Below are 10,000 nucleotides of genomic sequence, written 5' to 3' on the forward strand. Positions count from 1 at the left end.
TGTGTGTGTGTGGTGACAACTATAAGGGTCATATGCTGAAACACTTCTGGCCGCACCTTCACTACTTTCAAAAGACTCTAGTTGTAGTTACACGGGTTTTTAAATGTGTTTTTATGGTTCTAGTGATAGATTAACAACACTGAAAACCCGGCTAATCATCTTTGTGGCCTCGGAAAAAAAAAAAAGTGGTGAGAGAGCGAAGCGTTTCAGGATACGGGTCTATGCGTGTGTATGTATGTATGTTGACAGTTAAGGATGGACGGGGGCAGGCAGGCTGTGGGGAATAACAGTTCATGAGACAGGCAGGCAAGCAGGCAGGCAGGCAGGCCGCTCCATGTGAGAGGAGCTGCCACACCAGTGTACGAATGCCCAATGAGACCAGGGAGTGACAGGCTGGCTGGTGTCGCCGCGTGTTGACTGGAGAAGTGTGCGGGAAAGCTGCGGCGGGTCATTGTTATGTGATGTATGTCTCCTGCTACTTTCCTACTACTGTGGCTATGGCTGCTGCTACTACTACTACTACTACTACTACTACTACTACTACTACTACTACTACTACTACTACTACTACTACTACTACTACTACTACTACTACTACTACTACTACTACTTTCCTTGCCCGTGACCAACTACTGGACTTCTGTATACTTGCCTTACCCCTTTCATTTCCTCTACCTTCCCTCAGTTAATTCCCCCTCCTCCCCTTCCCCTGCTTCCCCATACTCCTCCCGTACTCTCATCCCCATGCACCTTTACCTAGACACACTCATGCCTAATACCCAGCCCCTGACACCCATCCTTGTGACGACCCTGCATTCTTTACCCTATACCTGGGGCCGCGAGGAGACTGGGGCAGCAAAATAGATCGTCATACAGCCACAAGTCAAGCACGTGATTCTCAAGACTGTGGATGAACTGTACACACGCTTGCCCGTCACTTAGTTCACTTGGTTCACTTGGTATGCTAATGCCCGCGTCTCTCTGAGGTTGCGATAGTTTCCATTGGTGAGAGTTCAGTTTCTGCCCTCCTTGGTTAAGATGTCAAAAAAGGATAATATTCTGAAACGTTTCTGCGCCTCACCTTCACTACTTTGAAAAGGTTTTGGATAAAGTTACACGGGTTTTTAAGTGTTTTTATGGTGCTAGTGATAGATTTACAAGATTTCTACCTTATTAACAGAAGAAACACTCTTTAGAACTCTGCTAATCATCTCTGTGGCATTTGAAAATAGTCGTAATTGGAGAGCAAATGGTTTTAGAATATGATGAGAGACTGAATTTTACCAAGAGTGAGAGTGTATGAGTTGTTGATCACTACTCCACCAGCTGATCCTCAAGACACGCAGGCGATATATATATATATATATATATATATATATATATATATATATATATATATATATATATATATATATATATATATATATATATATATATATATATATATATATATATTTTTTTTTTTTTTTTTTTTTTTTTTTTTTTTTTTTTTTTTTGTTAAGGTTAATGATCTGACAGGTTGAATGGTTCACAGCTTTTGGTGGGGTGTTCATGTGCCTCACAGGTGCTGCGTGATTACATGGTTGCGAGTGTGGTGTAGTAAGTCACTGGTGCGGCTTTGATTGACATCCCCCATGCAACCACCACCTTACTAGACTGTCGCCCTTCACCACACACTGCTCGCTGGTGTAGTGGTAACGTCCTTGCCTAGCACTCGGCTGGCTGAAGTTTGCATCCGGCTCAGGTTAAGTTCTCACCAGTGAGCAAGCAGTTACTATCATTGTGTTTGGTATGAAATGTCTCAGTCTTACCCATAGAGTGTAATGTAAGGTACTGGCGACCAGGAGACCAGCACGTGATCGTCAGGCCTGTGAGTGAATTACACGCCTCTGACCTTGCTTCCGGCAGTCATCCTTCCCACACGGGTCGGCCATCAAGCACGCCAACACTGATCCCCACGACAGCCATTTCCTCCCCTGACAGTGATCCCCGCCGACACCTGCTCCGCCTGTACTTTTGAGGGCGGAACAAGTCGCCTTGCCATGTTTATTGTGGGCCAGGTGTTTGTCATGCAGGGACGGGGAGCCACCGCCGCGTGGTGCATGGGTTTTGTGATCACCGTGGCCGGCCTGGCTCTGCGCGTCTCCACATACAAAGCTCGGTATTATGAAGCTTTCTGTCGCTCCATGTTACGTACGAGTAGCTTTGTTTTGTCTTGTGTATCATTGCCGGCTCTTCCTCTGAGGTTCACCACCGTGGCCGCTTCACCGCCACCTCCTCCTGGGCACCGCCACCCTCATTCCTCATTAAGAGCTGCACGTCCGGCGGTCAACAGACTCGTTATGCATAAACGCGAGAGGCGCCGCCCAGAATCCTGATGTCATTTTTATCAATTTGAATCGCATATTGCAGGAAATTATTAATGAAGGAAATATTATGTCAGTTTTCCTTTAAGTGCGCCTTGCCCGGCTTGACAGACTGGCAACACGGCTACAAGAGGGCCGATGCTGCTCCTCAGTCAGCTCAGCACCCCAGCCCACCTCGCCCACGCGACAGAGGGTGAGGCCAGTGACACCAGCAGGGCAGCAGGGTGTGTCGCCCCTCCTGGAGGTGTGTCCGCCTCAGGGAGCGGGCCGTGCAGGTCACTGGTCGTGGTGCTGGAGGGGGAGGGGCTCACAGAAGGGAAACTAGTTTCCAGCAGTCGTTGAAGACAACCACGGCCTCTTCGGAGGAATTAAGTGTGGGTTTCGGATACTGTAGGGATGAGGCGATGCTTGAATAACCGAGGCCTTTATCAAGGTGGTGGAGGAGGAGGAGGAGGAGGAGGAGGAGGAGGAGGAGGAGGAGGAATGCACGTCAAATGAATGAATGCAGCAATCAGTCAGCCTCTCCACGGCTGTGACCACCAACACTCAGTGCTGGGTTAGTGTTGGGAAGATATCTGAAGGGCGGGACATTTACTGCCGAGCCGGCGGGGTCACTTGCCACTCCTGAAGGCAGCGACTTGCCTAAAAAAAGAGAGGAGAGTGACAAAAAAAAGTCATTGCAGAAGTCTTTGTCCTGCATTAGTATTGCATGCTTATTCTGTTGTGATACTCCCGTATAGACGATGTTTGTGGGGAATTTATCTCGAGAGGGGATAAATAGATAGATAGATGGAGAGAGAGAGAGAGAGAGAGAGAGAGAGAGAGAGAGAGAGAGAGAGAGAGAGAGAGAGAGAGAGAGAGAGAGAGAGAGAGAGAACAAACCCACAGCAAACTCACTCTTTTCCTCCTTTCCCTCTCGTCCTTCTCTTCCCTGCTCTTCTTACCAAGCGTTGCCTTCTAAGAAAGCCTTTGAAAACTAATTACGTAAAACAAAATCACACAGCAAATGATTGACAGAAAAATAGGTCGACGATAGATTTTTAGATTTTCACATTGCCTGATCAGTTAGGTCATGTGTTACCATGGAAGAGAGGAGGGAGGGAAGGACGGTGTCGCAGTGGTGGTATAAGGAAGAACGTTGAGTGTATCAGTGCCTAGGGGTCACGGTAGGGGCATGGAGGGAGGGGAAGGGGCAAAGGACAGAAGGCAAGGGGGAGTGGAGTTGGAAGTGTAAAGAGGGGAGGCGGAGGAGGAGGAGGAGGGAAGAAATCACATCGGGTGGGTGAAGGGAAGAGGTCATGCAGTGAGGGGGAGGTGGGACAGTGTGTGTGTGTGTGTGTGTGTGTGTGTGTGTGTGTGTGTGTGTGTGTGTGTGTGTGAAGTGACCTGCGGGATGCGAGTTTGTTGCGGGATGCCACTAGAACAAGCTGTGTTTATTAAGTGGCGTGGTGCTTGTTTTATAAATAGGACGCAGGGCACAGTATCTCCCCTTTCTCTCTCCTCTCTCTCTCTCTCTCTCCTCTCTCATCTCTCTCTCTCCTCTCTCTCTCTCTCTCTCAGTCTCTCTCATCGCTCTCTCTCATCTCTCTCTCTCTCTCTCTCATCTCTCTCCTCCTCTCTCTCTCAGTTCAAGGTACACATGTGTATTATGTTACCTTGTATTATGTTCCGTGTCAAGTGTTTCCAAGTGTCTGTAACGTTTCTTTTTATTTCTCTTGTTCTCTCCTGTGAACGTTTCCCTCCCACCAAATAGTGCGGTGGGGAAGAAGAGGAAGAAGAGGTGCCTGGGGTGGAGGACGAAGACTGTCCCCACTATAGCCTTCCTCCCCCATTGTTATCCTCCCCGGACTGCGGAAGGATGAGGTGTAGGAGTAGGATGGGGTGATGGTCTACGTCATTACAGGCTCCTTCACCGCTCCTCGCAGGGCCAGCAGAGGACTTAGAGCAGGTTCCAGAAGACTGTTTGAGTCGCACCATCAAGGTTGGCATTAAGTCGGACTAGGAAAGCCCGACCCACAGTTCTCCTTTGAGGGCGTATGCCCAGGGTCAAGTGGTCGTGCTTTGATGCTAGATGGCCGAGTAGTGGCGGCCGCCCTAGTGCGTGTACCTCGAGTGTAGAGTGTCGAGGCCACGGACACGCCGGAGGGCAAGTCACGGCCCCGGGTATTTTGGGTTGGTGCTAGATGGCCCGAGTAGTGGTGGCCGCAGGTAGTCCCCTGGAGTTGTAGAGTATGTAACAGACTCGCGCTGCCGGTGTGAGGGCGCGGTCTTGGGTATGCTTCACTAGCAGGTGGTCTAGTAGTGCTGGCCGCCAATTAGTGCCTAAAGTAGTATAATATTTGAAGGAGGGGGAGAGAATTGACACCTTCACACGTTAGAGGAATGCGTGTCCATCTGGCAGAGTAAGCTAATCAGACGTCCGAACGTGCAGTGGTGGTGAGTTTACGTGACGCCCCGCCGAGCGTGGCCGCGGGGCCTGGTAGGCTGCCACTGCTGCCGCGTGTGGCCAGGCACAGGATGGCCGGAAACTGGGTTGAAGAGAAAGCACTGCCAGGCTGACAGGAGCGTTGTGCTCCCACTGACTGACCTAATATTGGCGCGTCGTCAGGGCCTGCCAGCCCTGACCTGTCTGTCTGCACCTCTCCTGCTCGCTGCCATTCCTCATGAAGTGACTCGCGATGCAGGGCTGGAGGGGTGCTGTATGGAGTCTGCTCAGCATGTCAGCCTTGCTCTCACTGCAGTTCAGATGACATCGTTTCACTTCCACGTAACAGATCCAGCGTTCTCTGCCCTGCGTAACAGCTGAACCTCGGAGGAACCCAGCTGCCGCTCTACGAGGCTCAGCCCGCCCTCCTCACGCCCTGCGCGGCTCACGCCCATCCTTAGGGCTTCTAGTTTGTGTGTGGATAGAATAACGACTATATGAACTCACATGACGGCATCAGTAGTAAGCGTTGCGCAGCGCGGCGTGCAGAGGTGGTGGGTGCATAGGGCAGCCGCCGCCACACAGCGCGGCTCAGCCGATCATGTTGAGTGGCGTCAGTCGGTCTCCCGACCCCTCCCCCCAACCCCTCACTGGTGAACGCCGACCCTGACCTACCGTGCCCTGGTCAAGTGTCTTTAAAGCTCAGCGTGGGGGAGTGTGTGCCCCAGGGATTGACCCGCAAGGGCCAACACACCCCCTCCTGGTACCGCGGGAGGGGCGCGGGGTGGTGATAACGGCCGTCACTCCTGCTGAGGGCGCCTGACACTGAACTTAATAGCACTTCCAGTCCTAATTAGGCAGCCAGGGAAGCCCTTCATGATGCGCCCAAGATCATGTGTTATCACCAGCTTTGAAATGCAGTGTGTGGTGAGCTCAGACGTCATCGCCGTGATGTTATCACTGTTTTTTCTCGTGGTGTGTGTGTGTGTGTGTGTGTGTGTGTGTGTGTGTGTGTGTGTGTGTGTGTGTGTGTGTGTGTGTGTGTGTGTGTGTGTGTGTGTGTGTGTGTGTGTGTGTTTGTTTGTGTGCGCGCGCGCGAGCCTGAGTAGGGCAGGAGGCAGAATAAGGCAGGATACTGTATAGGAGAGAAAGCACGACCATGCTACCATGCTGAAAACAGTGGAGAAGACACAACAGAAATGACCTTTTGTGGTGCAAGATTTGTTCCCCGTGGCCACGCATCATGTGAGGTATTGTTCACTTGCTTGTTGCTCAGCTTGCAGTATTCACCACCAAGCAGATAAGACTCTGACGTGTCGCGCGCGGGCCTCTGGCTAGTGGATGGCACCCCCACGAACGCCTAGCCCTACTGCCCCTCCCCCACCAGAGCGTCCTGGTCTGCGAGAAGAGGGATGGAGGAGACCAATGACCTCTTGACCCTTGCTGGTTATTTGCATCCAAACTTAACCTAACCTAATCTCACCTAACTGATGGTTAATATTCACCTTGTACAACTTCAATGACTCGGTGTGCGGTGCTGGGATAAGGAGCATGACAGTTGATGCCGGGCACTGAGGGAGTGCACGGCGGGGCTAGCGCGAGGCTGGCGGCGTGCGGTGTGCTCCTGGGCGGCTCTTTGGGGCTGGCGATGGCTGAGTGATCGGGTTTCACGGCCTCGCTTCATGGCTGGCCGCTGCACGAACACGGCTTGTCTTCTCCTTCACGTCATTACGCTGTTTTACTTTGATTAATGTGTTTTCTCTTAGCGTATATTTATCAATCCGACGCCTATTTGTTTTTTTATCTTTTTCTTATTTTTTTCTTATCCCGCTCATCCATTTTTTCGGTTTTGTTTGTTGTATGAAAAAAAATAATTGGTGAACAGGATTGTTTTTGTGCAGATTGAGAACATGAGTAACTATGTAGACCTGTATATTTCTTTTCGTAATGTTTAGTATTCACACACACACACACACACACACACACACACACACACACACACACACACACACACACACACACACACACACACACACACACACACACACACACACACACACACAAGTAGATTCAGTCGAGGCAGTTTGCTTTGTAACATATAGATGCTTAGTAGATAATTAGATTTTAGTAGTAGCTTTTTTTCTACCTTGCCATTGCACTTTCAAAATACAACGCTAAAAAATCCTTGGGTATACAAAGATAATTGTGTGGGTGGATAATGTATTGATTTACGTATGTAGTGTGTATTGTGTTTGTATGTGTGTGTGTGTGTGTGTGTGTGTGTGTGTGTGTGTGTGTGTGTGAGGGAGAGGGAGAGGGGACAGACCTTGGAGACTGCCTCATCGTGCTCTCTCTTCACCCAACACACAGGTGCTACATTCGACAACAGGTGGGCTAGGTAGTGATGATCAGGTGTTCCCAGTGACACCTGATGACTCACGGTTGAAATCGCCTCCAGGAAATATTTCGCAGGCTCCTAAGTATTGGTGTAGCGTTTAGAGAGTAGCTCCGGGTTGTATTGTGGTGGTGGTGGTGACCTTGTATCATTCCTTGCAAGTGCTTCCGGGTAACCTTCTTAGCGTTCTCTGTGGAATTAAAGAGTTCTGTACCTTATACCTCAGTGCTTCTATATCTTAGAGGTTAGAAGTTAAGGTTTCATATGTGTATTGTCATGGTTAGTTGTCGAGTAACGTAACACTCTTGCTTCCATTGTATTTAGACGCACATTCAGAAACACCTTGCTCTCTCATGACTATTTTCAAAAGACTCTAGTTGAAGCTACACGGTTTTAGTAGCAGATTTAGAAGATTTGTACATTATTAATAGGAGGAACAGTCTTGAAAGCCCGGCTATTCATTTGTGGCCTTTGAAAATAGCCGTGGTGAAAGAGCAAAGTGTTTCTGAATAGTCCCAAGTTAGCACCGTGTTTGCCTCAGTCTTAAGTACTCAGCGCCACTAAGAATCAGGTGTCAAGTTCTATGAGGCTGTAAGCAGATCACAGGACTTAAGACCGAGAGAAAACAAAACACAGTGGAAAAGAGTAGAACGTCACTTGATTTCTGGCCACGACTGTACTTATCATCTTGTGTAGTGTGAGTCTAGACACTTTGCTGGGCTGACCGAGTCTTTTATAGTGTGATTTTAATGTATTTTGGATCCTGTGGTAGACTGACCCGTGTTATGCTCTTTCCCCCCGCAGACCATCACCGGCAATATGTCCACCTTGACGCCCCCAATAGCGCTAGAGAACCCCGCCCACCAGTTCCGCGTCGACTACATCCAAGACGTGGCCTCGCAGAAAACTTTCGACTATCCTGAGGAGTTCTATGACCACACCCAGATTCTGTGGCAGGACAAGGGAATACAGGCCTGCTATGACCGTGCCAACGAGTATCAGCTCATTGACTGCGCTAAGTAGTGAGTGTTCCTGGCGATGGTGTTTGTTTGGGGTTCGCTTGTGTTCTTTGTGTTGTGTTTTGTGATCTGCTGTGTTAACTCTTGTAGCTTTTTTCTTTTCTGTTTGTGGTTTTCTTTTCTATTTTCTTTCATTTCTGATTTTTCTGTTTTCTCTCTCTCTCTCTCTCTCTCTCTCTCTCTCTCTCTCTCTCTCTCTCTCTCTCTCTCTCTCTCTCTCTCTCTCTCTCTCTCTCTCTCTCTCTGCCATCGTTACCTTCCTCAGCGCCTTCAGGAGTTGAGGTGCTTCATCCTAACCCCTTCTACCTTCCTTATTACCTAGTATCTTAGTTATTATCACCAGTACATTAACTAAAACTGCGCCAACTACTAATTTACCCAGTATGATGATGACTAAGGTGAGTTTCATCCCAGTAAGGAGGGTGGGTGATGCTGTGGGCCGGAAATAAGGTAAGGTAAGAAAGAGCAGCGGGTAAGATCTGGAGAAATGTCTGGCTGGGAGTTGGTGAGTGGGTGGTAGTTTATACAGGATGATTTATTACCCAAACATACACTTACTTATGAATACAAATGCCACAAGGAGGAGGAGGAGGAGCAGCAGTGTGAACCTTGATCTGTCCTAACCTTTTAGCTGTGGCGGTAGAAGAGAGAGAGAGAGAGAGAGGGGGGTTGTCTAGGCTGTTGTAAGCAAGCGCAAGGAGGATGTGAAGGAAGAAGAGGAGAGGAAGTGTTTTGGATAGGTAGTGTGAGTGAATGTATTGGGAGAGAAGATTACATAGGTTGTGTTAGTAGATATATTAAAAGAGAGGAAAGGTTTACATAGGCTGTCCAATTTGGTATATCGAAAGAAGAAAAGTTCGCATTATATATTGGGACAGGAAAGTTTTATATAGGTTTGTAGTGGATGTATTGGGAGAAAAAAATTGCATAGGATTTTAGTGAATATATTGAGAGAGGAAAGGCTTGCATAGGCTGTGTTAGCAAGGCGACGTGAAGGGAGAGGAGGGAAGTGGTTTGTATAGGCTGTACAAGTGGGTAGGAGAGGAGGAGTGATTTGCATGGCCTTATGAAAGTGTATGTATAGGGAGTGGAGTGGGTACCTACGCTATTAAGTGGATGTTTGGGAATAGAAGTGGGTGTTGTATAGATCGTTTAAGTAAGTGGATATGTATGGAGAGGAAGAGGAGGAGGAGGAAGAAGTGTTTTTGATGGGGCATAACTTACAGTGTGTATGTATGTGTATTATTGTTGATGTGGTCAATAAAATATCTATATCTCTATCAACCTACCTACCTTTCTGTCCATCTTTCCATCCATCTATCCGTACAGACTCCACAAAACCAGGAAAGGAAATGGTGATGTACGTTTTCAGTGTGAAGGAAGAGAGAGCGAGAGGAGACGTAACTGATAGACTCAAAAATACAGGAAGGGGAGAGTGAATGAATCGATGAATGAATGAAGAGGAAACGCGGCGGCGATGGAGTAGGGCAAGTAAGCTGAGGGAGAGAGAGAGAGAGAGAGAGAGAGAGAGAGAGAGAGAGAGAGAGAGAGAGAGAGAGAGAGAGAGGAGCCCAAGGTCGCGGCCTGCTATAGTCAGTCAGTCTGTCAGAGCCTTCAGGATCTTGTAGAATACGTTAAGGGCAGTAGAGGTGATCACGAGGGACAGAGAGACAAGGTAGGGAGGTGGATGTGTGCAGGGAGATGATTTCAGTGTCTCCAGGATCTTGTTGAGTATGTTAGGGGCGGCAGAGGGGTAAAGGCTATGGAGAGACGAGATAGAGGTGGATGAGTGCAG

At 48.7% G+C, this 10,000-nt stretch overlaps 1 protein-coding gene across 2 annotated transcripts in view; it reads left to right on the plus strand.

The window, feature by feature from the left end:
• Positions 1 to 10,000, plus strand: part of LOC135103744 (guanine nucleotide-binding protein G(s) subunit alpha) — a 72,789-nt gene that overhangs the window by 39,527 nt on the left and 23,262 nt on the right. For both annotated transcript variants that reach the window (XM_064010438.1, XM_064010437.1), the window contains exon 4: positions 7,991 to 8,208. In XM_064010438.1, the coding sequence (XP_063866508.1) occupies positions 7,991 to 8,208 (218 nt within the window). The remainder of the gene's footprint in view (positions 1 to 7,990; positions 8,209 to 10,000) is intronic.

This window comes from Scylla paramamosain, chromosome 9, assembly GCF_035594125.1.
Source record: "Scylla paramamosain isolate STU-SP2022 chromosome 9, ASM3559412v1, whole genome shotgun sequence".
In the NCBI taxonomy this organism is placed as follows: domain Eukaryota; kingdom Metazoa; phylum Arthropoda; class Malacostraca; order Decapoda; family Portunidae; genus Scylla; species Scylla paramamosain.